The 27,736-nt window shown below is 61.6% G+C and overlaps 1 protein-coding gene across 5 annotated transcripts; it reads right to left on the reverse strand.

Annotated features, from left to right (window-relative positions):
* On the reverse strand, nt 1–26,761 carry FAM193B (family with sequence similarity 193 member B). Of its 5 annotated transcripts, none has more exons than XM_043521238.1 (10): nt 26,738–26,761; nt 13,328–13,567; nt 11,550–11,772; nt 10,986–11,195; nt 9,077–9,446; nt 8,061–8,256; nt 7,423–7,659; nt 5,723–6,740; nt 5,235–5,310; nt 1–2,008 (listed from the first exon to the last, which is right to left on the reverse strand). In XM_043521238.1, exons 1-10 carry the CDS (start codon nt 26,744–26,746, stop codon nt 1,912–1,914), a joined length of 2,676 nt encoding a protein of 891 aa, XP_043377173.1. In that variant the 5' UTR covers nt 26,747–26,761; the 3' UTR covers nt 1–1,911. The 5 variants fall into 5 exon arrangements, with proteins under 5 accessions (XP_043377173.1, XP_037762670.1, XP_037762667.1 ...); XM_037906742.2 differs by lacking the exon at nt 26,738–26,761 and adding an exon at nt 25,300–25,370; XM_037906739.2 differs by lacking the exon at nt 26,738–26,761 and adding an exon at nt 23,449–23,720.
* Between the last annotated feature and the right edge of the window lie 975 nt (nt 26,762–27,736).

A 27,736-nucleotide genomic window follows, 5' to 3' on the forward strand; every position in this document is an offset into this window, starting at 1 on the left:
TCTGTGTCCAAACGGCATTTTATCTTTCAGCATGAAAGATTTTCACAGTATCAAAAGTAAATAATTAAAAAAACCAGAGAAGCCAGTCTGGCCGTGGCTGGCTGCACAGCACGCTCCCCCTGCAGGCGGGGCAAGGCCAGCGGCACCTTCCCAGCCACCTGCAGGCTGGGGGACCGGGTAGCACCAGAAATCGTGGTCCAGAGATTGGCAGTTTGTTTCCGTTGTAGCTCCCTAAGGGGGTAGGTTGGTGTGGGGAACGCCGGGCACGTGTGCGGGGAAGGGGACCCACTGCCTGTCCATCCCTCTGCCCTTCAGCACACACCCTGAGAACAGACTAGGAGGCGCTGCTCGGTCAGTCAGAGCCCCCGGCCCGCCGTGGCTCCGACACCTGTCACACCAGGGTTAGGCTGGGATTATGGTACAAGCAGGGGCCTGGCAGGCCAGGGATTCACCAGAACCCTGCGAGCCGCAGAGCCGAGGGTGGAGCCTCATGGTGGAGCCCTGGTGTTATCTGCACAGGGCAGGAAGATCCGGCATGGAGTAGGTGGCAGAGCTCAGGCTGTGTTCGACCCCGCTGGGCTGCCTGGCGCCCTCTTTCCCCCCAGCCCCAGTGCTGCTTGGCCCAAGCTGGGAGGGGAGGTGGAGTGCACATGCTGCTCCCTGGGGCAGAGAAAGCCCCCGGCTCCTGTCCTGGGCATCCCTTACCCCAGGCTCCACAAGCTGAGGCACCCACGCCCTGCTTTCGATCCCCCTCAATCCAAAGCAGGCCTGGGCAGGGCAATACGCCCATCAGGACCTCACCCTATACTTGGGGGCAGGGCACAGGCATTGCCCCCTGAGCAGGCCCGGCAGCCTGACGTGCACAGGTCCGCTCGGCCATAGGGCTGGCCAGAGGGAGAGCGAGGCACAGCCCAGCTAGTACCAACCACGTCCCTCCCCTGGCTCCCAGAAGTGCTGCTCTGGGTGCACTCTGCCCCCAGCCAGGCATGGCCCTTTGGGAACCCGAGAGCAGAGAGCACGTGGACTGGTGCAAAGGGGGTGCAGAGGGCTGCTGCAGGCACCCACACTGCTGGGAGAGCCGCGCCTGCAGACTGGGAGGCCCCGGCCCTTCTGCAGGTGCTGCTGGGCTAATGGGACGCTGCAATGTGCTCATTATGGTGCCCATTGAGGCTTCCCCCAGCAGGTGCAGGGTGCCCCTCGCAGCCAGGGAAGACGCTCAGGGCCTGCGGCTGGGTAGTGACGGGAGGTGGAGAGGCCAGGAGAGGAGTGAACTCAGCCCCTAGGCAGAGTGGAAGTTGCAGCCCCTGCCTAGGGCCCAAACCCTCAGCTCGGCTGGGACACAGTGGGTCAGCTGGACCCCCCCAGGGAGCTTGGAGGGCCTGTTCGCTACAGGAAGCTGGGTATCTCCTGTGACAGGCTGGCAGGGCAGCTGAGCTGGGGGGGGGGCTTAGGGTGTCCCAGGAAGCCAGGAAAAAACAACAAAAAAAGTTGGGTTTTTTAAATAAAATAAAAAATTAAAAAGTTCTTTATTAGGTCCAGCATGGTCCTTTCCCCCGGCTGCGCGCCAGGCTGGCACGGGGGGGCTGCCCACTGGCGTTGGCAGGCTCCCTGCACATCACCAACGGAGTGCTGGGAGAAGAGAAAATCCCCTAGAGGGACTGGGCGGGGGAGGGGGCTGCCTAAGCTAGGGAGTCCCCCTCCCCCCCCTCCCCGCCGAGAGCTGTGACTGGCTGGGGAGGTGCAGGCCTGACAGGCCTGGGGGGAAGGGGTTCCACATTCACAGGAAGAGGAACCCACAGAGAAAACAAAAGGGGCCCCCCAGCAGGGGGAGGGGCACAGTGAGGCGAGTGTCTGTGGGTGCTGGGGGGTAGGCACAGGGCCCCTTGCACACACTGGGGCTCCCCCCACACCTCACTGAGCTGCACTTGAAGTGGTTTTCTTCAGGGTGAAGTTGGTCCAGTTCACGGCCACTTTCTGCCGAGTTTGCTTAGCAGAATCCAGACAGAACCTGGGGAGGGGGGAGAGAGAGAGAGAATCAGGGAAAGAGCAGAGACAGTGACCGCTCCCTGCCCCCTGCACGGCCAGTGCCCAACCCATCCACCCCCCGCCCCACAGCACCACCCAAGCCAGGGATTCTACCCTCCCCACCCTAGCCAGAGCAGGCTAGGTCCCTTGGAAGAAAAGCCCAGGAATGAAGGAGCCCAGGAGAGGAGGCAGTTTCTCACAGGGACAATATTAAAAGCACAACTGCCAACCAGCCCGAGCAAAGGAGAGACAGGGAAAACGGTCAGAGGCCATGAGGAGCCCTTTAATGACCTGAAGATCAAAAAGGAACCCTACACCAGTGGAAACCTGAACCAAGTGCCGAGAAGTACAAAAGAACAGCACGAGCACGCGGTGACAAAATCAGTTACACCTGGCAAGGGACAGACAAGGCTTAAGCGGTTCTATAAATACACAGGGGCAAGAGAAAGAGGAAGGAAAGCCTAGGTCCTCTCCTGGGGCGGGGGATGAGCTCAGAACTGACGACTTCACGAGGTGGAGGTGTTTGCCGCCTGCTTTGCTTCTCATTAAAAAGGTTAATGACGACCAGACACTCGCTAACACAGCAAGGGGGCGGAACGCAAGCCCAGACAGGGACAGAACAGGTTAGAGAATCATTAGACAAGCTGAACGTATTTGAGTCAGCAGGGTCTGAGGAAATTCACCCCAGGGTTCTTAAGGAGCTAGTGTATGGATAAAGCCTTTTCTTATAGCCATATGGTCAGGCCTAAGGCCTTTGTCTGCAGCCAGATTAAGAGAGCAGTAGCCATGAGCTAAGAAGCAGGAAGTCACATCCTCACATTCCATCTAAATGACATTAAAACAATGTAATATCAGGATGTTAAGGAGGAGATCCTTTCCTAATGGCCCCCACTATCACCAGGTAAAGAAACAGATCTTAAGATGGTTAAAGAAAACCTAGTTTGATAGCATCCGTCCGTCAAGAACCCACACAACTATTGATAAGGTTGTGAAATCCTCATTTCTTTATTATTTTGTCTTTATGGTCCCCACTTCCCTATTGTTCGTCTATATGAGCTCTGTCTGGTTCTTCGGTTGTTTCTGTCTGTTACGTAATTAATTTTGCTATGTGTAAATTAATTTAGGTGGTGGGGTAGGATTGGTTAGCGATTTTTGTTACAATGTTAGGATTGTTTAGTAATATTTTAGTAAAATGATTGGTTAAGGTACGGCTAAGCAGGACTCAAGTTTCACTATATAAACTGGGGTCCAAAAGGATGTTCTTTGGGAACAACTCCAGGACACAGCCCCAAAGATCAGAGCTGCCAGACCTCAACACTGCCAATGACACCGTGCAGAAACTGGAGTCCCCGAGATGGACCTGATCCTGACTGGCCATCAAGAAAAGTTCTTCTGTCTTAATGGGAGTGGCAAGCATTGTATGTGTAGCATGTGCATTGTTTTGGTGATTGTTAATAAATAGAGGTTAAGCAGGATATTACTGTGAGAGGCTCTTTCACTGGTAAAAGACCCTGTAAACCCGCAAAAGATTAAGCCCTGAGCCCACAGGGAATGGGTGTTTGCACAGAGCCCACAGGGAATGGGTGTTTGCACAGAGCCCGGAGGAGTAAAGCTGGGAGCCGATGGAGGTGTAAAGTTTGGTGCCTTTTGCCTGGAGCCCTAGGAACTGGGAAAGGGTTGGGGTGCTTAAATGAACCAGGTTACACCTTGAGCCCTAGGAACTAGGCAGAGGTGGGATGTCCTAAAGTGTGCAAGTGACAAAGAATTTTGTGCGGGTAACACTAGTCTAAGCCATCTCGGAACCATTTGCAATTCCTGTATCTTCAAGAATACCTGGAGGACAGGCGAGGGCCCAGAAGACTGGAGATGAGCAAACACAACACCTCTCTTCCAAAAAGGGAACAAAGAGGCCCTGGGAAAGTACAGACCAGTCAGCCTAACTTCAATACCTGGAAAGATACTGGAACAAACTATGACACAATCCATTTGTGAGCACCTAGAGGATAACAGGTTATAAGGAACAGCCAGTGTGGATTTGTCAAGAACCCACCTCATCTTCTTCTTTGACAGGGTCACTGGCCTAGCGGATGGGGGAAGCCGCAGACATGATGTCTTGATTTTAGCAGGGCTTGTGACACAGTCCCGCATGACATTCTCAGAAGCAAACTGGGGAAGTTCGGGCGAGATGGAATTACTAGAAGGCGGATGCACAACTGGCTGAAAGACTGGGCTCAAAGAGGAGTTATCAATGGTTTGCTGTCAAACTGGGAGGGCGTTTCTAGTGGGGTCCCGTGTGGGTCAGCCCTGGGTCTGGTACTACTCATTATTTTCATTCATGACTTGGATAACAGAGTGGAGAGCGTGCATGTAGAATGTGTGGCTGACACCACGCTGGGAGGGGCTGCAAGCACTTTGGAGGTCAGGATTCGCATTGAATTCACAACGCTTTTACAAACTAGGAACTGGTCTGAAATCACAAGATGAAATTCACTAAAGACAAGTGCAAAGTACTTCACTTACGAAGGAAAATCAAATGCCCAGCTACACAATAGGGAATAACTGGCTACACAGTAGTCCTGCTGCCAAGGATCTGCAGGCTAGTGGATCACAACAATGGGATGAAGTTGCAGAAAAGGCTAATATCATTCTGGGACGTACTAACAGGAGTGTCGTACGTAAGCCAGGGGAGGTCACTGTCCCGCTCTACTCAGCACTGGTGAGGCCCCAGCTGCAGTGTCCAGTTCTGGGTGCTACACTTTAGAGAAGATGTGAGCAAACTGGAGACAGTCCAGTTGAGAGCAACAAAAATGATCAAAGGTTTAGAAGCCCTGCCCTGTGAGGAACGGTTAAAAAACTGGGCGTTTAGTCTGGAGAAAAGACGACAAAGGGGAGGAGGGTTGATACCAAGGGGGGGCTATTACAAAGTGGATGGGGATCAGCTGGTCTCCATGTCCACTGAGGGTCGGACGAGACGTAAAGGGCTTCATCTGCAGGAAGGGAGAATGGGGTTAGCTCTTCGGACACTCCTCTGGGTATGCCTGCAGCATGGCACAGCTGAGCCTCTCGGGCTGGAGCCTGGCCTCTGGGACTCTCCCCACACATGGAGTCCCAGAGGGCAGGAATGCCCCTCCCCCCAACAGGATGACACACACATACCCCTCCTGGCACCCCCAGCCCCACTCTCGCAGAGAGCTATAGGCTGGTCTCACCTCTTGAAGTACTCTACTTCTCGGTCCGTCTCGTCCATCTCTGCCCCATCCACGTCTTTGGGCAGGAACACGTCATCTGGCAAAGCAGTGGGACACAGTCAGCAAAGCGCTCCAGGCGGAGCAGGGTCAGCGCCAAGGACCGCACGCCCCAAGAACGCCCCCCTCAGCACCAGGGGCCCGCGCTGCCGCCCGGCACAGAGCCTGCTTGGAGCAAAGAGCAATGGACAGACACCATGGGGTGCAGGGCAGGGGGGCAGAGCCAGGGTACACCACCGCTGACTGGTCTCCACTCGAGCCACCCTATGGCAGCACAGCTCCGTGGCCTGGGGGGTGCGACGCAGCCACACCGACCTGACCCCACCCCCCCATGCATCGTGCCGAGTCGACAAGAGAGCTTCGCCCTCACCACAGCGCTCAGCTGCGCAGGATGACAGGCGGGAGCTGGGACAAGGTCACTGCTGAGCAGAGGGACCGCACAGGGGACTCACCGATGGACGTGTTCGATTTCTCCATCCTGCTCCTGCTCTTCCTGCTCTTGCCCTTGGGCTGGGGGGAGCTGCCCAGGGTGGTGGGGTGCAGGGGCTGCTGGTCCCCAGCGGCAAGGGGAGGTGGCTGCACCAGCTCCGGCTGCTCTGCTTTGCCCTCGCCCCTCCGGCCTTTCCACTCGCTGCTCCTCTCCTTCTCGGGCCTGGAGCCGCCGCAGCCCCAGCCCTGCCCCTTGGCGCTCTCCGGTGGCTCCACACAGCCACTCCCCCTCCGCAGCGTGGGCACTGCTCCAGGCTTTGAAGGGTGCTTGGCTCCCAGCACCAGCCCCTTCGAGCTGGGACTCTCCAGCCCGGCCTGGGCGCTGGGCACCGCGGTGCATTCCCCCTTCCTCGCCTGGCAGCTCTGTCGCTTGCTCCTCCTCTGCCTGCCCCCCGCCGGTGCCTGCTCCTGCGGCTCTGGACCCTTGGCCGGCGCCACCTCCTTGCACTCCAGGCCAGGCCCGCCGCTCTCCTGGGCAGAGTCTGTCGGCTGGGGGGACTGGACCCAGATCATCCGGGAGAGGTTGGGCACCGCGCTCAGGCGCTTCACCACCCCGTTCTCAGCCTGCGGTGGCCCCTCCGCAGGGCCCTCCCCCCAGCGAGGGCCCAGCTCGCTCCGCAGCAGCATGTGGTTCTTGGAGGAGCTCAGGCTCAGAGGGGAGAGATCCAGATCGATCTCCTGCAGGCCCGAGGAGCCGTTAAGGTGGGACAGCAGAGTCTTCTGCTCCAGCACGGCGGCCTTCTTGGGGAAGTCAGCAACGTCCAGGTTGAGGTCGTAGACGCTGAAGCTGGCGCGGATGGAGTCCTTAATGGTGTTCTTGATCTCCTGCAGCCGGCTGCTGAGGAAGCTGTTCACCCGCTCCAGCTCCAGCTGGGGCCACTCCAGGAGCTTCTCCTCCGCCAGCTCCCGGTCCTGGCCAGCCAGAGGGCCGCGCGCCACCCGCTTCTGGGCCTCCGCCTCCAGCTGGGCTTTCTCCTTCTCCTGGAACAGGCAAGGCAGTGGGCCAGGGTCAGAGGTTCTCAGGGGGCCGGAGAGAAGCCCAGCAGGCTGGCACGCCCTGGGCGTGGGGCGGCAAACCCAAGCACTGCTGCGCAGCCCAGCTCAGCCCGTAGCAAGCACAGCTGGGGTGCCACATGCCCTCTGGAGGGGGCACGACAGCCCCTGCTCCGGCACGGCCGCCCACCAGCTCAGGCCTGGGGGAGACTTATCGGCTGGCACAGGCTGCACCACAGACCAGTGGCTGATTCTCAGCTCCCAGAACAAGGAGGGGCCCTGGCCCTGGCCCGCACCGGGATCCAGCACTCAGCCCCATCAGGACAGGCACATGCTGGGGAGACCCCACGTGGGAGAGGTGCCCAGGTCCCTGCAAAGAGCCAGAGGTGTTCCCGACAGGCCCCTGGGGAGGGCGCTAAGCACAGGGAAAGCTTCCGAGGTGGGGAGGACAGAGCCCCATGGGGGTGCAACCCTGATCCAGCCTCCCAGGTAGGGTGGGTGGGGCTGGGCCTCAAGGCCTTTCCCAGCTCTGGGGTCTATCTAACACTCTGGGCTATTCCGGGGGGGGCTCGGGGCCAGGGCCGCTACCAAGGGAAAACGGGACCCAAGGCAGCTCTGACCCCCGCTGGACTGGGTCTGGAACAGCACATTCCCCTCCCCCCGTCCTCACCTTCTTCTTCTGCTTGTGCCGTGCCCGCTTGGCGGCCTTGGCGCTGTTCAGGGGCTTGGGCTCCGAGCTGTTGATGTAGTCCAGGAGCTCGTCCACGTCCCGGTGATCCACGGCCGGCTCCCCCGAGCTGCTGCTGTGGCCCAGCTTCTGTGGGAGCTCCTCCTTCCTCTTGGTGAGACGGGAGCGCAGCTTCTCCCGGATCTCGGCATAGTTCCGGCTCGTGGGGGCCGCAGGGGGCTGCAGAGAGAACCTGGGCTACTACTGTCCTGCCTGGCACAGATGGACGCTGTTCCCAGGCCCCTTCCCACCCTCTGCTTATGGGGCTGCCCCACCCACAGCTCATTGCTGAAGGCAGCATGGTTCCTAGTTTGCCGAGGAGAGTTGCTGGGCTGAGACGGGGGGCCCTGGGGGCTGGGACTGAGAGGCGTTGGCCGAGCTGCAGGGGGCAGGGGCAGTGTCAGATAGAGATGGACTGGCTGCTCCCGGGTGGCTCTCCAGGGCTGGACTAGCAAAGAGGCGCTGATGTCAGGCCTGTGGAGGACACAGGCCCACAGCCCAGCCACCGGCTGCCTGTGCTCTCGGCATGGCAGTCTCCCAAGCGCCCATGGCCAGCAAGCCCAGTTCAATGGCTCACTTACCGCGTTGTGGCCGAAGAACTCACAGTAGCAGCAGTCACAGAATTTCCCGTCTTTCTGGTTGGTGGAGGAGGAGGTGCAGGAGCTGCGCTCGGAGCTGCTGTCCTCATCCTCCCCGAGCCCCTCGTCTGCCTCGCATGACTGTGGCGGGTGGCAGCTGGTACCATTGGGGAACTTGTGTCCTTTGCACATGGGGTCCCTGGGGGAAGGGAGGGAGGGAGGTAGCTGGAAGGCAGACCCAGGGCAGTGAGGCACTGGGGGCCGCAGCCGAGCCAAGCTCAGACGGCGCTGGGGCTGCCGAAAGGAGAAGTCCCCTCCGATGTCCCAGAACTGCTTGGGGCCACCTTGCAGGGGAGGGAAGGCCCCAGGGGAGGTGGCCCCCACCCCCAGACACTCTCCTGACACTGACTGGCTTGTTTAATCGGCTGGGAAGAGACCCCTGCGCTGCTCCCTGGGACCCCAAGCCCTTTGGTAGGGCAAAGACTTGCCGAGCATGCCAGCAAACCAGACCCGGAGCCAGGGGGTGCAGCCAGAGCCTAGCTGCCTGCACTACACGCCCCATCCACCATGGACCCCACTACGGCGCTCTCTGCTGCCCCTCCCCAGGTGGGCTGGGGCTCCCTGCCGACAGGCATCCCCAGGGAGGAACCCAGCGCTCCAGCCCACTCCAAGGGGCCAGGGCAGACGGCTGGAGACCAGCTAGTCCTTGGGCTCCTGGTCCTGCTCGTGACAAAGAGCACGCTGGGCGGGCCCAGGTCTCTGAGCCGAGAGGGATCAATTCCTGAACTGCAGGAGAGACAGGCAGCGAAGGCCACGTCAGACAGAACTGTCATGGCGGGAGAGGCCCTGGAGCCTCAGGGCTGTGTGGTGCTGGAGTGAGACCATCTCTGCAGAGCCGTGGTGTGAGGAGCCCTTCTGCCCTGCAAGGGCTGGTTCCTTGGGATGAGGACAGGGCAACCTGAGCCCAGAGAACACCAGCGGCCATCACACCAGCCACAGGCAGGCAGAGACCCTCTCACCTGTTAGTGCTGGGCAGCTGGTGCGGGGCAGCTGGTGGCACCAGGGAGCCGCTGCAGTGCCCATTGCAGGGGTGGGCACAGCCTGAAAGCGGAGGTGGCATCTTCAGAAGCGGCACGTTGGCGGGGGGCAGGTGAGGGCTCTTGCAGGAGGCCTGGCCATGCGAGAGGGTGCCAGCAGGAGGGGACTCGGCAGCGGCTGCGTGGGGGCTGGCTGCAGGGACCGGCGCTGCCTGCGGTGAGGTGTTCAGGTGGGCGGGTGACTGCTTGGTGGAGATCAGCGCCGGTGGCTGGGAGGGGAGCCCTGTGGGGCTGTTGGGAGGAGCGGCGAGGTCCGGGTGCCGGTGATGGTCCAAGGAGTGGAAGGCCTCACCTGCAGATAGGCAGGATCAAAGATGGGTCAAGCATGTGCGCAGCGGCACCAGGCTGTCCCAGCCCAGCATGGCAGGTAGGGGAGCGCCCATGCGCACACAGAGCCCAGCAGGACCCCAGGCTCTGCTCACCCCCAGCAGAGGAGCAGAAAGAACAGGGGCTTCCTCCCCGAGGACTTCCACCACCCCTGACCCTAGAGCACATAGCCCACCCTGGCCCATGCTCTGATCCTGGCCCAGCACGCTGGGCTGCAGAGTACCCTCCTGCATCCTCACTGCTGCCAGGACTGGGCAACAAAATGGCAGATGAAATTCAATGTTGATAAAATCAAAGTAATGGACATTGGAAAAGATCATCCCAACTATACCTATAAAATGATGGGGTCTAAATTAGCTGTTACCACGCAAGAAAGAGATCTTGGAGTCCTTGTGGATAGTTCTCTGAAAACATCCGCTCAATGAGCAGCAGCCGTCAAAACAGCTAAGAGAATGTTGGGCATCATTAAGAAAGGGAGAGATAATAAAACAGAAAATATCACGTTGCCTCTATATAAATCCGTGGAACGCCCACATCTTTAATACTACGTGCAGATGTGGTCGACCCATCTCAAAAAAGATCTATTGGAATTGGAAAAGGTACAGAGAAGGGCAACAAAAATGATTAGGGGGATGGAACAGCTTCCATATGAGGAGAGATTAATAAGACTGGGACTTTTCAGCTTGGAAAAGAGACGACTAAAGGGGGGATATGATTGAGGTCTATAAAATCATGACTGGTGTGGAGAAAGTGAATAAGGAAGTGTTATTTACTCCTTCTCATAACACGAGAACTAGGGGCCACCCAATGACATTAACAGGCAGCAGATTTAAAACAAACCAAAGGCAGTATTTCTTCACACAACGCACAGTCAACCTGGGGAACTCGTTGCCAGAGGATGTTGTGAAGGCCAAGGCTATAACAGGGTTCAAAAAAGAACTAATGTTAATGGCGGATAGGTCCATCAATGGCTAGTAGCCAGGCTGGGCAGGGATGGGGTCCCTAGCCCGTTTGCCAGAAGCTGGGAATGGGCGACAGGGGATGGATCACTGGAGGATTCCCTGTTCTGTTTGTTCCCTCTGGTGCACCTGGCACTGGCCACTGTCAGCAGACGGGACACTGGGCTAGATGGAGCTTTGGTCTGACCCCGTCTGGCCACTCTTATGGCTGCTCCCTGCTGGCAAGGGGATGCCAAGGGGACTTTCTCAGCCCAGCGAGCTTCTCCCAGCCACAGGCAGAGGACACAGCTGCATCTGCACATGCAGCTGGCTGGGAAGGGGCCTGGCCCAGCAGCTTCCACGCTCTGCAGGACTCTTCATCCTCCAGCAATGAGAAAAGGCCCTTCTTGGGCAGGGCCTTGGGCCTGCCATGCTCTTCTCCCCCACCACAGGCAACCCGAGAGCCCACGGGAGACGGGCTTTGCCGCCGGCTGGCCTGGGAGAGCAGGCGAGGGGGAGGGGAAAGGAGCAGTGCCAAAGGCAGTGCCAAAGGCCCAAGTACACACCTGGCGGGGTGGGCCTGCGGCACATGCTCTTGAATTGCTTGGGAAGCGTCTTACAGAAGTCGAGTGAGGTAGGCAGAGGCGAACCGGGGGCAGCCCCGCTGGAAGCTGGGGGGACGGTGTGGCTGTAGGGACAGGCCTTGAGCCCAGGTGCCGCAGCGGGAGCCTGGCCGACGCACTCCGGAGCCAGCGGGAGGCTGGGGTGCTTGTCACCTGAAATGGAGTCAGCGCTGGAGACGGCTTCTCCTGTGCAGAGCCTGGCCTGGGCCAGCACTGGAGACTCTGGGACGGCTCCGAAGCAGAGCGCATATCGCTCCCCCAACATCCGGCTGCAGCCTCGGGGCGCAGCAAGGGAGGATCCAGCCCCCTTTGTACCCTGGGCACTAAGGCCATGCACTCCCTTTCCCCCTAGCCAGCCCTTCCAGAGCCCAGGGAACCCCAGGGGTTCTGCTCTCTAAGGCAGGGCCCCTGGAGGCCAGCCAGCATAGCACTCCACTCAGGCCCGGACCCAGAGATGGCCAGTAGCCAGGCCGGGACCCATATGGCCCTGGGCTGGCCTGGACTCACCTAGTGCAGCAGGGGGCCCCCCCAAGGGGCTGCCTTGCGTGGCTCCGTTAGCATGCTGGGAATTCCAGAGGCCCGACAGTTTGTGAGCAGACAGGAAGGAGCTGGGATCCCAGTCCCCCGAGTTCCCGTGGCACGAGGAGGAGGAAGATGATGATGAGGAAGATGAGGAGTGGGAGCCGCCCCCACAAGACTGCGACTTGCAGGACGTGTGCGATAATGAGACCTGGAAAGAAACTCACAGTATGAAGCAGCAGGAGGCAAATCCCCAAACACTCTGGGTCTAGTCTGGGCTCCCCAGGGCCAGGCCAAGTCCCAGCACGCCCCCACCTATCCTCACTCATGCAGGGCTCCCTGCTGGGCCTCCCCCAGCCAGGACCGAGCCTGGGCATGGGGGGCCCATCCTGTGTCTCCCCCACTCTGCCACCTTGGTCTCCACATCAGCCTTCGGTGAGAGCAGGTCTACGCTACACATTTACAGCGGCACCTGTCGCTCTAAGACAGCTCTCCCGTCGGCTGAAGAACACGGGAGCCGCGCTGGAGGAGACGCTCTCCCGCCAACACAGCACCGTGCACTGCATGACTCTGTCGCTCGGGGGTGGATTATCCACACCTCTGAGCGACGCAGTTACACGGACTTAACTCTCTAGCGTAGAGCAGGGCTACAACAGCAAGCTCTGGCCTAGACCAGTCAGCTGCACGAGGCTACCAAATGGACGCCTTTAACGAAGTGCGTCTGTAACTCTTCACCCAGAACAAGAGCGTCCCTGGAGGGATGTGCGCAGGCATGAATCCTGGTGCATCTCTGCATGAAGGCCAGGGCTGCCCATAGCTCAAGTTCCATCTGCCTTGTTTACCAAAGGGAAGCGTTAGGGGTGACTAGATCTCAGCCTCTAAGTGCCTGCACAGTGACCAAACATTTGCTAGTGGGCCCTTCGCTCAGTCAGGGGCAGGTCAAACCCAATCCAAGGGCTGGACATTGACACTAGACCCATTCAGACTGGAAATAAGGGCCCGTTTTTAACGATGAGAGTAACTGACCACTGGAACAACTTACCACAGGCTGCAGCAGAGTCTCTGGCCATTTTAAATCCAGCTGGGAGGTCTGTCTAGCATATCTTTTGTAGGGGAGGTCTGGGGGCAGCTCTCAGGCCCGGGCTGTACCGGGGGTCAGATGAGCTGACCACAATGGTTTCCGTCGGCCTGATGCTGCCAATCCCTGACTGATGGGCCCAGAATCAGGCCTCAAGGGGGCAGCTCTGGTGAGGAGCTGGGCCTGCCAAGCCACGGGGGGAAATTCCTGTAACTTAATAAAATCCCCTCACCCCAAGGAGCATCCGAAGGTCTGCGGGAGCAGCGAGCCAGTCTTCCCAGCCAGGAGAGGGATGGGGGGTGGCGGGGAACCGAGGCATAAGTCAGTGGCACACACACTCTTCCAGCTCTGCCCTTACCATGCAGGGGGCCCCTCATGCCACCTGGGCAGCTCTCACACAATCCTGAACAAACAAACGCCTGCCTTCCCCACCAGCACTACCGGCTCCCCCCCGCTAGGAGAAACCCTCCGTGGGCATCACAGCCTCAGGAGACAGCCGCGTGGAGATGCCCAGCAGACAGGTATGTGTATAGGCACTCAGCAAGGGCCAGAGGGGTGCCCGGCTCAAGGGGACCTTCAGCAGCCATTGCTGCCACGTGGCAATTAGTACCGATTGCTCAGCAGGACCCCCTGCCTTGAGGGGAGCCATGGCCCTAACCAGCATGGCCAGAGGACAGCAGCTGCCTACCGCCAAGGCCTGCTCCTGGACGGCTCGCCGCTCCTCCTCCTCCACACTCTTCCGACAGCTCTGGCAGATCCACAGCGGCATTTCTCCCAGCAGGTTCTGCACGAGCGTTGGCACGAAGTCTGGAGGCAGCCTCTCGCCCGGGGAGACCAGCCCGTTGTGAGATGGGCCTCCCCAGTCCTTGCGCTCTCGGTGACATAGCAAGCAACACGTCTGCACAGACTGGTTGGCAGTGGGCAGCACCTGCAGCAGGACACACGGGCAACGAGTCACTCACAGCTGGGCACAAAGCAGGCTGCAGGGCTCCCAGGTGTTTGTGCAGGTGCAGGACAGGCCCCGAGGGCCAGCAGGCTGGGTCCATGCAGCACCTCTGCGAGCCGTGCCCACCGGACGCTGCTATCCCACTATGGCAGCCCTCACAGATCGAGTGGAGCCCAGCACTACCCAATCCAGCAGTCTTGGGCATTTAGGGGAAGTGCTGTGGAGTCTGTCATGGCCACAGCCAGCCCCTTCCCAATAGCTCCCACCTTCGGCTTGGGCACAGACACGCCGGGAGCGCTGAGTGAGAAGAGCTGAGCAGAAGCAGTGACCCTGGGAATACCCAAGGGCAGGCAGAGGACACCAACTGGGGTAGGCAGCCAATACCCTGCTTTCTAGATACCCTGTCCCCCTGCCCAAACCCTTGCTCCAGCCCCACTGGCCTTGGGCCCGCCCCAGCTCTTTGTTTGGTGTGGACAGAGGAACAGATGTGGCAGGAGGCAGGCCCTCACTGCTCTTTGCATTCTGCCCCGCAGTCCCACCCAGGGCCGGGGCCTCCTGCCGGCGCTGGTGGGAAGCCAGGCCGCAGCCCACGGCTACTTTAGAGACCCCCCACCAGCTGGGGAGAGCAGAGTGCAGAGCTGGGGAGGGGTCCCCCATTGTTTGCCGCTGCAGCGGGGCCAGGACAATGAGCCACGTGTTTAACTGCTGCTGTGGAGCAGATGGCGCCTCACACTCAAGGTGAAGCAAAGGGGGCACAGGGAGGGGCCAAGCTTCTCCTCTTGCTAGGGCTGACGCAGATCCTGGGGGGAAGGGGAGAGGCAGGCAGGCTCCTGGCTCACCCTGTGCCTCTCGGGCAGGGGGGGCAGCAAGTGCTGCCCAGAGTGGGGAAAAAGGAGCCCCCCAGGGCACTGCCAGGCTGCGCCAACGTCACCAGCCCAGGGGGAGCAGGCAGGAGGCACCTGAAGGGAAGGTGAGAAGCAGAGTATGTGGGCCCGGCGGGAGGGTCTGCTGCTAGCAGAGAAATGCAAGCCAACGCGGGCTCCAGTACGCCTGTCATTGTGTCCCTTGGCGCCAACCCCAGGGAGGGAGCTAGCGCATCGGGGGGGAAGGATGTTCCCCAAGCCCCTCGCTCCTGGGCCCAGGTGCCAGCCGCGGGCAGGGCTCCCGGCCATCTGCTCTGCCAGCGAGCGCGGAAACCAGCCAGACACAGACAGAACAAAAGCACTGGAGCCCCTGCTCTGGTGGGGGCGGGGCGCCCCGAGGAGACTGTCAGCTCCGGGCAGGCTGCTGGGGGCTGCGACAGACCCGGCATGGGGGGGCTTTTTAAAGAGGCTGGGGGAGGGGCTGGGCTTTCCCTCTCTACGCTCACTAATGACAGCCACATATCACCCCCATGGGCATCTGCTGGAGAGGGACTGAAATCTGGCCCGACCTCCGCCAGCCTCAGCTCCCAGTGGCCGAGTCTCCGTGTGGGGTACGGACAAGGCCTGCCAGGTGCTAACCCATCCCCGGGCGCTCACAGGGGTTGCCCTGAGCAGGTGCTCTGCTTAGCCTAGGAAGCACCCCAAACAGCCAAGCTCCCCATTTTCCCAGGAGACTATCCCATAACTCCAAAGACACTTCCCCAGCTGGGCAGCCCCATCACCCCTAGTCCCCGTGGATCACCCCCCACAGGTGTGGCCCCAGTGCTACCAATGGCCGTTCACCCCCTGAATTCATTCCCACCTGTCAATGTTTGGAGTGTGACAGAGCCCATCAGCCGAGCCGGGGTCCAAGCCCTCTCCCCCCAGGGCAGCACAGAAAGCTAAAAAGTAATCCTTTTGCTTCTGGTAGCATCACCACAACTGTAAAATGAGCATCAAGTAACAGGCCCTTTCTGCTCTGCAACACTTCTGGGGATACAGTCCAGAATCTCAAGGCTTCCAGCAGCCATCGTGCACGACCCCCTCAGAGCCCTGGGCCCCCTTTAGCACCCGCCCTCCACGGACACTGTACAGCCACTGCGCCTCCTGATGCGCCCGTCTGTTGTTCGCCGGCCGGCAGGCTCTGCGAGGAGAAGTGACTTGGCCACACGCAGAGCCGGGAGCGCTGATCACTCCCCTCACAGCACTGCAGGTTTGCCTACAGACACGAGCCTGCATTTCCCCAGCCCTGTAGCATTCTGCTGCCTCCAGAGGCGTGTGCAGCTCCTCACACTTCATCCTCAGCTGAACATCTTCCGTGTACTGGCTCCTCGTGTTCCCCGGCTTTGCTAGCCCCATGCAGCCGGCTCCCCTCCCACGCTCCAGAGTCCAGTTACAAACCGGCAGGTTCCATACACCCCCCAAGGGAGTGAGCTATTGACAGGAGTCCCCCTGCAATAAGGGGGCAAACCCAGACAGGACACAGGCCAAACACAACGAACAAGGGGCAACGCCCCGCCCCACCCCGCCCCTTTGGACCAAGCCAGCCCCAGAGCTGTATTTATGCAGCCTCAGCTCCAACTCCTCCCGGGCCCACACCCAGCCAGCAGCCCAGAGACCTACTGCACATGCTCACTGGGACCCTAGCGGCTTTCAGAGGGAGCCTGTCCCAGCCCTCCAGGGCCAGGGGGCTGGTCTGCCCCTGCCCCGCCAGGCTCTGCAGCTGCCCTGCGAAGTCCCTTGCCACTGTGCTGCGGACACACCTTGGCGAGCCCCTGGATGGCTTCTCCTTGAACCTATTCGTTAGGGCGGCATTGCGTGACGGGTGCCCGGGCAGCAGGGACGGACGGGTCTGCTGTTCGGTGCTGGGGGGAGCTGAGGAGACCGGGGTTCCGTTCCCTGCTCTGCCCCAGGGTTCCCATAGGGCCTTGAGCAAGTCCCCGAAGGGACCTCAGCAGCACAAGGCTGAGTGCCGGGGCCGCGAAGAAGCAGGCAGTCCCAGGAACGTCCCTGCGACGTGTGCTCCCCGCGCAGCACCTGGAGAGCGATGGGCTGTAAGCACGGGGCCACAAGCCAGCCCACGAGGCAGGGAGCCACTAGCCCCTTGCAGACTGACAAGAGGGGGATGCGAAGCCCCGCCCCCTTGAAGAGAGGTGCCTAAGTCTGGGCCGCAGGGAGGCGCCCATCTCTGCTCAGGCCCCCCACGGCACCCAAGGCTTCTCCTGTGGCGCCTCCTGGCTCCATGCAGAATTGCTGGAGGCACCCACCGGTACAGCTCGTAGCCGTGCGGTGGGAGCACTGCTGAAGCATTTATCCCAGTCACGGGGCCCAGCAGAGTGAGAGTAACTCTTTCGGTAATGGTCAGGCACCGCCCTGCGGGTGGGAGACCCTGGGTCCAGACCCCCTGAGATAATGCCATCAGCTTGTACAGGACAGCCTGTGGGAGCCCCCCCGGACTCTCCCAAAGCCCCGCGGGCAGAGCACTCACCTGGGGAGTGAGAGACCCCTGTTCAAATCCTGTCGGGGGGAGGGGGATTGAACCGGGGTCTCCCACATCCCAAGAAGTGTTCTAATCACGTCCTCCAGCTGGACTCTGCCTGGGACCTGACCCAGCAGGTCTGCTCTGGCGGCTTACTGGATTGGCCCTGCATGTGCCGTAGGCAAGTGTATGTTCGGGACAGAAATGCCGGCTCCAAGGGAACATTCACGCTGAGAACTCAGGCACCCACAGCGCTCAGCAGGGATTCTGGGGCTGGGTGGGGTTTGGGCACCTTCATGGCTCAGGGCCTTGGACTCTCTGTGCATCAGGTCCCCATCTACACAATGGGGCTAGCACCCACGGCCTCCCTACGGGGGTGAGTGTTATTGTGAGGTGCTCCAACAACGAGAATGGGGCCAAATGGAGCCTTCAGCCAGATGGGCGCTGCAGAATCAGAGGGGCCCTGCCGAGAGCTGGGCTTTTATAGGCTCCGAAATAACTGGTCATATATCGATCACATGATATCAAAATGGTCATTTAAAAGCACTAATGTATCAGCACGGTAACAGACGAGTGAGGCGTTATGGTCGCCAACAGACTTGGCCTTCAAGAGAGGCCTAATTACAAAAAAGCCACCTAACCATCTACACTATTCTAATTCAGAACAACGAGAGCTTGGCTGAACCGAAGGTCTCAGTAAGGACAGAGTGGCACCATGGTGTGATCCCGCAGGGAGCTGCCCTCTATGCTGGGCCACCCTTCCTGGAACGGCTGACCCCTTCAGAGTGCAGACAAACACCCCTTCCCATGGCAGGCTCCTGGGGACAGCATCCACACCAGGGTTTTCCTTCCGTGAACAGCCAGTGACATGCCCCTGGAGCAGGACGCAGCCTGACATGCCCCTGGGGCAGGGGGCGGTGGCTAAGCTGGGACTAGGGGCAGGACGCCTGGACTCTGCCACCAGCCTGTTCACAGGCAAGTCATGTCATCACTGGTGGTTGGAGCATCTCAGTGCTCAGACTGCCCAGGGTCTCGTGATATCTGCCTAAGTCACGCAGGGCTGCCCTCAACCAAAAACCCGGCACAAGACCGAGTGGGGCTGTGCCTCTCCCGCCCAGGCGGGGCAGGGGCAGAACGCTGTCTCCTCACACCCAGGGGCTAGGAGGGGCAAACAGGCAGGCTGCATCTTCACACATGTATTTAAGACTGAGTTTTGACTTTGATGATCTTCCAGGAGCTGGGAAGCAAGGGCTCCCCCACACGCTGAGAATCAGCAAGTGGTGTGAGCCCAGGGGGCTGATTTCCTTGTCATCACACCGTGCTGGGGGCTGACTCTTGGTGAATACACACAGCTGGCCCTGCACCAATATCAAGTGGGGAGAATCCCCCAGCCTGTGGCCAAGGGAGCTGCCAGCCAGCTCCCCTCAGACACTGCCTCTCCCTTCCCAGCATGGATAAAGCCTGGCTTCACAGCATCCCTCCAGCCCAGTGTCACTAGCTCATGCTGTGGAAAGGGCTTGTCTGCCCTCCGCACCCATCAGACGAGCGTGTCCAGCCCAGCAAGGGTCAGGCGGGAGCACTGACCAGGCTTCACATGGCTGCGCAAGATGGGGACGCTGGAGCCTGTCCGTGGCTGGAGGCACTAGGGCAGCTGGAATGCCAAGCCCTGCCCCACTGGTCCTCAGGCCCAGGTGAGCCATCTCTGCCCCACTAGAGGCAGACAGCCCAGCCCAGCACTCCAGTGGGGCGTCTGGTTCACCCCACTCCAAGAGAGCATGTCAGGGATGCAGAATGCAGGTGGACAGGAAGGAACCAGAGCATCTGCAACTTCAAAGAGCTGCTGGCCCGGACACCCAGGAGCTTGCCTGGCCCAGCTGCCTGCCCTCCCGCCCAATGTTCTGGGAGAGTGGCAAAGGGCCAGGGATCCACGGTGGGCTATGCTGGGAGCTGTAATAGGACCTAGAGAAGCTAGACACGGGCAGGTAGGGGAACGTCTCTCGGCTCTGGAGAGACCACATCTGTGTACAGCCCTGGGCGCCCTGGTGCTGAGTGGGGCTCAACATGGCGACCACAGAGAGGGGCAGGAGAAGGACCCTGATACATGGTCACCCCTCTTGTCCCTGTGCACAAGGCTATGCAGCCCCGAGGATCAGCAAATCCACGAGCAGCTGGCTAGCATCACTGCCTGCCCACAAGCAGCCATGGCCCAGCGTGAGGAGCAGAGAGCCAGCCCCGTGACACACAAGGCCAGCAGAACCTGTATTGGGGGGTGCCTGCCGGGAGCCCCCGTCATGCAGCAGGGCCCCACTGTGCTAGCGCTGTCCGACACGGAACTCACAGTCCACGTGTAACGGGCGTTCCCCTCCGGGGCTCAAGTCTCCACTGCTCTGCCCACCCGTGATGCCAGATGTGATCCCTGGCTGGCTGTTCTCCACAGAACTCCATCCCTGGGCTGGCCGGCAAAGCCAGGCCCTCCCCTATTTGAACCCCAGCTGGCTGCAGGCTGGTCTCCTGCCGGGTCATCCTATCCCTGCAGCTCCCTTACAATAGCCCTCGGCCCCTCTGCGGTGCGCTCGGCTCAACGCCGGGGCACATGGGAACCTAGTCTAGACGCTCCTCCCAGCAGGGGTCCGGGGTTAGCCGCTTGGGGAGACATCTTGAGCACATCATGAAAATACACAGTGCCAGGTGCCCTTCCCTCCCCTTCCAGAGAGGGCAGCCTTCCCCGCCCCCCAGCGCTGCGCCGCACCTGACCCCACATGCTCCAGTTCTTCTCCTTGCAGTGAGCTCGGAGCTGGAGAAAGACACCCGAGAGCCACGCTCTGAACAGGCTCAGCCCAGAGGGCAACTTGAGCTTCACGAACAGACTGAGCCCCCTGGCCTGTGGAGCCTGGCTGGGGGAGAAGGGGGCCGGTTCCCAGGACATCTTTGCCCAGACGGCCAGGTAGATGCGAGGCTGGTATGTTCTACTACCCACCAACTCCTTCCCCACTTTGCCCGCCATCTTCAGCTACTTGCCATAGCTTCTGCTCCTGTGGGCCTGGGGCTGCTGTCACCCTGGAGAAGCTCTCTACGCCTTGCAGCCAGCCGGCCCACGCTGGAGGGAAGCGGTGCAGGAATTCCCTCCAAAGGCAGCAGGCAAATAATGTCCTGCACAGAGATGAGCTTGGCGTTCCAGCCTCCAGCCACAGACAGGCTCCAGCGTTCCCACCTTGTGCGGTCACGTGAAGCCCCGACTCTGCTCCCGCCTGACCCTCGCTGGGCTGGACACACTCGGCTGACAGGTGTGGAGGGCAGATGAGCCCTTTCCACAGGCCGCAGCAGCTGTGCACTGCCTGGCTTTCCACAGGGTTAATACCACAACCGTGAGCTCTCACAAAGCGAAGTGAATCCTCCCGTCCCGGAGATCCGCCATCTCAGTGCACTGGGGGGAGGTGCAGCCTACCCAGAGATGTATCCAGCCTGGTCCAACATCCCACCTGGAAAGGAGCCGCAGGGCACAGCTCGCTGCCAGCTCCCCAGGAGCCTGCCTGCCTGTGCCAGCTTCCAGCACAGGCTGCCCTCTGCTTGCAGCAAAGCTGCCGTCTCCTTACCCCATCACTCTCACAGGAACTCAGGAGATTTCTGCAAATTCATCCCAATGCCACAGTTCATCTCGGCTGCTCCAGCTGGGGGCCCCGAATTCCTCCTGGAGAGGCCGGGGCAACAGTTTGCACAGCCCAGCGTTCATGCACACACTGCCAACGCACTGCAAGATCCAGGCAGGTGGCTATCTGGGCACCCCCCAGCCCAGCAGCACACTCCCTGCAGAGGCCTCCCCCCTCCGGCTCCAGCAAGAGGCACAATGGTCTTCAACTCCCAAAGCTCCCTCTGCTTTGAGGGGAAGTGGAGTTCTGCGCAGAGAAACCGCCTTGTGCAGCCGGAGCCCTGGCTAGGGCCAGCCCGTTGGGGGCTGGGTGTCAGACCCACTTGCAAACTGCCCACAGGAGAGCAGGAAGAGGATGCTGCGATCACCTGGGACAGGACCTGAGCCCTCCTGGAGGGGTGCATGCTGCGTGGCTCCAGCCCCCTGTCCCACCCCCGAACGGAGCAGCAGGGAAAGATGGGGGTGAGTGTCTGCAGGGTAGGCTGTGGCTGCTGGATTCAGTGTCGGGGGAACCATGCTAGGTAGGGAAGGACGAGGTGGGTGCCACACGCAGAGCAGACGGCTGACAGAGGGACGGGGGGATGTAAGGAGCGGGCTAGGTGGTAAGGGTCGGAGATGGGGCTAGGAGCACATGGTTCTGCATCTAGGCAGGGAGGAAACAGAAAGGTGATGCAGAGTGAAGGAAGGGGGCACCAAGCTCTATGTGCAGAGACTTCGAGGGAGGGCGAGAGGAGGGTGCTGCCTGCAGGGGTGGGACATGGGGCTCTGCATACTGGGGGAGGATGCAGGGGGGTGCGCACGTGGGTGCAGGCTGAGATCCGGATAGGTGCTGCAGGTGGAGGGTGGGCGGGACCCAGGTGAGCGCTGCCAGCCTGGGATGGGTGCAGATTGGCATGGCTACTCCACGCAGAATAATGGGGCGCTGCAGGCAAGGGGTGGGTGCAAGAGGCCGGGGGGTGCAGGGGGAGAACTGCAGGCCCAGGACAGGAACGGGATGGGCGCCGGGTGGGTGTGTGCAGAGGGCTGGATGGGATCGGCGTGAGCACTACAGGTGGGGGTGTGTGCAGGGAGGAATTGGGGTGTGCGGGGACGGGTACATGGGTCGGATTGGGGTGGGAGCAGGGCCCCAATGGGGTGCAGAGGGGAATTGGGGTGGGACCTACATACAGGTGGGGATGGGGGTCGGGTGCAAGTAGGGGATCAGGGCAGGTGAACTGGAGGCAGAAGGCGGTGGGGAGGCACAGGGGCTGGGAGCAGAAGGGGCGTGGGGTGCAGGAGATCAGGAGCTAGGCATGAGTGCAAGTGGGGGACTGGGGAACGGGGGTGCAGGAGATGGGGTAGAGATTCTGAGGCAGGGCAGAGGATCGGGGTGTGGGTACAGGGAGCAGGGTGCAGCAGCCGGGGGATTGGGGTGTGGGGTGCAAGGGGTTGCAGGATGCAGGCAGGGGATCGGGGGCGGGTACAGGAGCTGGGGGATCGGGGGGCAGGGGGCAGGCGGGGGGTGCAGGGATCAGGGTGCAGGGGATGCAGGGGGCGGGGACCGGGGTGCAGGGATCGGGGTGCAGGGGATGCAGGGGGCGGGGACCGGGGTGCAGGGATCGGGGTGCAGGGGATGCAGGGGGCGGGGACCGGGGTGCAGGGATCGGGGTGCAGGGGATGCAGGGGGCGGGGACCGGGGTGCAGGGATCGGGGTGCAGGCGGGGGGGCAGGGATGCAGGGCGCGGGGATTGGGGTGCAGGGATCGGGGTGCAGGCGGGGGGGCAGGGATGCAGGGGGCGGGGATCGGGGTGCAGGCGGGGGGGCAGGGGATGCAGGGGGCGGGGATCGGGGTGCAGGCGGGGGGGCAGGGACCGGGGTGCAGGCGGGGGGGAGGGGATGCAGGGCGCGGGGATCGGGGTGCAGGGATCGGGGTGCAGGCGGGGGGAAGGGGATGCAGGGGGCGGGGTGCAGGGATCGGGGTGCAGGCGGGGGGGAAGGGATGCAGGGGGCGGGGATCGGGGTGCAGGCGGGGGGGAAGGGATGCAGGGCGCGGGGATCGGGGTGCAGGGCGCGGGGATCGGGGTGCAGGGCGCGGGGATCGGGGTGCAGGGCGCGGGGTGCAGGCGGGGGGGAGGGGATGCAGGGGGCGGGGATCGGGGTGCGGGGGGCGGGGTGCGGGGTGCAGGGGGCGGGGTGCAGGCGGGGGGGAGGGGATGCAGGGCGCGGGGATCGGGGTGCAGGCGGGGGGGGAGGGGATGCAGGGCGCGGGGATCGGGGTGCAGGCGGGGGGGAGGGGATGCAGGGCGCGGGGATCGGGGTGCAGGGGGCGGGGATCGGGGTGCAGGGGGCGGGGATCGGGGTGCAGGGGGCGGGGATCGGGGTGCAGGGGGTGCAGGGGGCGGGGATCGGGGTGCGGGGATCGGGGTGCGGGGTGCAGGCGGGGGGGAGGGGATGCAGGGCGCGGGGATCGGGGTGCAGGCGGGGGGGAGGGGATGCAGGGCGCGGGGATCGGGGGGCAGGGCGCGGGGATCGGGGGGCAGGGCGCGGGGTGCAGGCGGGGGGGAGGGGATGCAGGGCGCGGGGATCGGGGTGCAGGCGGGGGGGGAGGGGATGCAGGGCGCGGGGATCGGGGTGCAGGGATCGGGGTGCAGGCGGGGGGGAGGGGATGCAGGGCGCGGGGATCGGGGGGCAGGGATCGGGGGGCAGGCGGGGTGCAGGGGATGCAGGGCGCGGGGATCGGGGGGCAGGGCGCGGGGGAGGGGATGCAGGGGGCGGGGATCGGGGTGCGGGGATCGGGGTGCAGGCGGGGGGGGGGCAGGGATCGGGGGGGCACAGGGGTGCAGGGGGGGCCCGGTACCTGCGGGGCTCTGCCCGGCTCCGCGCTGCTGCCCGGCGCCGCCTCGGGGGGCTCTGCGGGGCCGGGCCCCGGGGGGGGCGCGGGGGGGGCGGCTCCCCCCGCCCGCTCCCTGCGCGCCCCGGCCGCGGCCGCCGCCGCCCTGCTCCGCCTGCGAGTCATGCCCGGCCCGCGCCGCCGCCGCTCCCGACAGGACAACAGCCAATATGGCGGCGCGGCCCGTCCGGCCCCTGCCCGGGGGCGGCCCGGCGCGGGGAAGCCGCCGCCGCCATCGCCGGAGCGGGCAGCGCCCGGGCAGCGCGCCCCCAGCGGGCGGAGGGGGAAGCGCGCCGGGGGGGGATGGGGGAACTCGGCGGGGAGGGAACTCGGCGGGGAGGGAACTTGGCAGGAAGGGGAGTGGCGGGGGGAGGGAGGGATTTGGCATGAAGGGGGGGGTGGAGGGGTGGAGGAAGGGAGGGAACTTGGCAGGAGGGGAGCCAGGGGGGGGGAAGGATCTTGGCTGGGAGGGGAGCGGGGGGGGGGGGGGGGGGGAAGGGAGGGAACTTGGCAGGAGGGGGGGCTGGGAGCGGAGTGGGGGGGGGGGAGGAAGGGAACTTGGCAGGAAGGGGAGTGGCGGGGGGAGGGAGGGATTTGGCAGGAAGGGGGGGGGTGGGGGGTGGAGGAAGCGGGGGAACTTGGCAGGAAGGGCCGGGCTGGAGGTAGGGAGCCCCCACCGGCGCTGTGGGGTATAAGGGGGCGCTCAGGCAGGGTCCCCATCTTGTCCCCGTGTGTGTACCTTGCTGAGCCCCATGGAGGCCCGGGGGCTACTCTTGCTTTGCCCTGCCTGTCCCAGACACATTCCCCTTTCCAAGGGGAGCCGCTGGGCAGGGTTCAGACCGGAGGCCCTGCTCCGTGGTCTGCCCCGGCAGCACTTCTCTCCCAGGGACAGAGAGCCTGCATGTGCCTGGGCTTTAGTTCCTGGCCCCGCGGGCACGACCTGCTCAGGGTTACGGGGGCTGCTCCTGCATTCATCCTTCCCATGAAGCAGAAGCCGGTCACGTCCCTGAGCAGCCAGCACAGCTGGGGCAGCTGCATGAAGCCAGAGAGGGCATGTGGCTGGCACTGCAGAGGGGAGCTTCTGGGTAGGCCTTTGCCACTTCGCTGTGTTCCCCCCCCCCCCCCACACTTGTCCCCATCACCAAAGCACCAGGCTCCTGTACTGGGTGGAGAAGACACAGCCAAGCGCTCACAGGGCCAGCATCCGAACGAGCATTTCCCACCTGCGCCAGGCCAGCTGCTTAGCTCGCCAGGGCTGGGCTGATTGACGAGGCAGCCAGGGCTCTGGTGGGACTGAAAGAGCTTCCTCGCATGGTGCCCCGCTCCTGAGCGCCTCTGGCTGCTGCCCGTGCTGACCAGCTGCGAGCCGTCAGGGGAAAGGGGCTGCCACTCCCTCACAGCGGCTTCAGCCCTAGGTCCTGTCAGATCATGGGTGAAACAAACAAGGTCAGCCCTCTGCCACGGCCACCCAGCCTTTCCCCCAAGCCTGTGGGGAGCGGATACAGCGGAGGACTGCACAGGGGCTGCAGGCCCCTCACAGCTGTGCAGCTCTTGGGCTTGGCCATCTAGGAACCCAGGCAGAAACCTCCAATCAAAGGATGGGGAAAATCAAGTGTTTCTGTAGTAACCACCCCGCAGGGAGCGGGGAGAGAACGGGGCCAGGAAGGAGAGAGCGCACTCTAATTGCATTGGGGCTCCCACAGCTGTGAGAGCAGTCCCAGAGCCGTGCTTCAAGAGCGCCTCTAGTTCCTGGTGTGCAGCTGTGTGCGGGTCGCACACCTGCTGCCAGGCTGAGTCACAGCAAGACGTCACACTTACCTGTCTGCGCTGTGGTAGAGAAGCAATGGTCTCTGTAGGCAAAGGCTCTGCGGCACCCCTCACGCCAGAGCTCGCAGTGTCTGTAAGACAGGGGCACCAGGAGAAACAGAGGATTGTGCCCCACTTCTCTGTGTGGACTGAAAGCAGGCCCCTTGCACAGCGAGAACCCAGCTTCCTCTAGCGGGCGCTGTTCAGCAGGAATCAGGCCTGCCTGTGAGTCCGTCACCATGGCTCTGCAATCAGCCGGCTGAGGGCGCTGTGGAGTGAGGTGCCACGCTGCCCAAATGCTGGGCACATGGATCACTACAGTAGAGGTCTGCTCAGGCCTAATATTTATTCAGGAACCAGACCAAGCTCACCTGACCCAAGCCAAAGAGGGTCAAGTCATTTTCTAGGCCCCCCCCCCCACACACACACACACTTGAGTCAGTGCCACCCCCAGCTTCTGCCTGGGCGTTGCTGTGGTGGCTGTGTGCCCTAGCAGCTGCATGCCCGGCTCCTGGCAGCCCCCCATGCTGTGGGGTGAGCGGTGCTCGGACTGCTGGGCACCCTCACTTCACAGCAGTCACACAGGAGCGAAGTGGCAGTGGCTGTCAGGGGCAGGGCCCGTGCACGGACCCTGCGGGTAGGAGGCGGAGACCCAGCTCACCCGAGAGGGGCTGGCTTTTTTCTGACCCAGACTCGGTGCTTGTAGTCCAGTCTCATCAGGTTAGGTTGCAGGCCTCTGCAGTGCTTCCCCAGCTGCCTGGGCCCACGCAGCCCGGGCACGGATCACAGGACAAAGGTACGTGAATAGAGCAGGACAATTAGCAAATCCCGTTTCATGAAGCAAGGAGGGGGGCGGGGGGATTCAATCACTGAAAGGCAGCATGTTTAAAACTGACCTTTTCCATGCAGTGCACAAGCGTCCTGTGGTACTCACTGCCACAAGGTATCACCAAGGCAAAGACCTTCACATGATTCCAAGAAAAAGGGCTGGACGTTTATATGGAGAACAGGAACATCCAACATGGCATAGGAAGGGTTAAAGACAAACCAACCTGAGGTGGGAAGGGGATCTAACCCCCCAGCTTCAGTTCAGGAATCCCCACTAGCTAATGGGGATTTGCACAAAGCTTCCCAGGGGCAGGCTGCCCTCGCCCTACCAGCTGCTGGGTTTCTTGCACCTTCCTCTGAAGCAGCGGATGGCGGTCAGTGTCAGGGTATAATGGAGCAGCGGGACCCTGATCTGCTCTGGTATGGCAGATCCTAGGCTTCTACATGCACAATCCTATCAATCCCTGCGTGAGACGGATATTTTCTGTTTTTCCCCCAGCACCATCCCCACTCAGCATTCCTGAGGGTGAAACCACTGCCTTTGTCTTACCAATGCTCCCCCAGCCCAGGCCTTCCCCCAGGCTCCCTTGTCAGCAGGCACCCATTGGGCTCCCCCTCAGACCTGCATCATCTCTCCTCTCCCCTCTAGGTGTTCTGGGGCTAGACCCCTTCCCAGGGAGCACCCCAAATCCAAATGAAAGGCCAAAGAAAAATCTTCAGCCAAACAGCTCTTCCCCTGCCTCAGGCTTCATGGGAGTTCCCTTGTGGCCCTACCTCAGGCTTCCCCTGCAGGAGCCTAACCTGGACTCTGGTGCTACCTGTCAAGCCCTACACCAGGGCTTCACGGCAGGCTGCCTCCACCGGAGCACCCACGGCCTATGTAAAGGCCCAGCTCCTCCCTGTCTCGCCAGGAGGCAGTTAATCACCCCCAGGTGCGGACCATGAGTAACTGGGATTCTTTCCCTTGCCTTGTAGGTGATGGCGGGGAAGTGGCAGAGAAGGGCAACAAAAATGATCAGGGGTGTGAACAGCTTCCGTATGCTGGGAGATTAAAAAGGCTGGAACTCCTCAGCTTGGAAAAGAGAGGACTCAGGGGGAGATGAGAGAGGTCTATAAATCATGGCTGGTGCGGAGAAAGTGACTAGGGAAGTGTTATTTACCCCTTCACATAACATAGGAACTAGGGGGTCACCCAAGGAAATTAAGAGGCAGCAGGTTTAAAACAAACAACAGGAAGTACTTCGTCACCCAACGCACAGTCAATCTGTGGAACTCCTTGCCAGAGGATGTTGTGACGGCCAGAAGTATAACTGGGTTCAAAAAAGAGCTAGATAAATTCATGGAGGATGGGTCCATCAATGGCTGTTAGCCAGGATGGGCAGAGACACAATCCCATGCTCTGAGTGTGGCTAACTAATGTTTGCCAGAAGCTGGCAGTGGCTGACCAGGATGGATCACTCCAGGGCTTAAATTCTTATAGAGTATTTCCCGGAGCCCCCACATATCCCCTGCCCCAAACATGCTATAAAAACTCCAGGGGTTTTGAAAATATTTACCAGAGCTCAGCTCCAGACAGCTCCGGCTGAATTTAAGCCCTGGATCACTCGATAATCGCCCTGTT

Source organism: Chelonia mydas, chromosome 8, assembly GCF_015237465.2.
Source record: "Chelonia mydas isolate rCheMyd1 chromosome 8, rCheMyd1.pri.v2, whole genome shotgun sequence".
Taxonomy (NCBI): Eukaryota; Metazoa; Chordata; order Testudines; family Cheloniidae; genus Chelonia; species Chelonia mydas.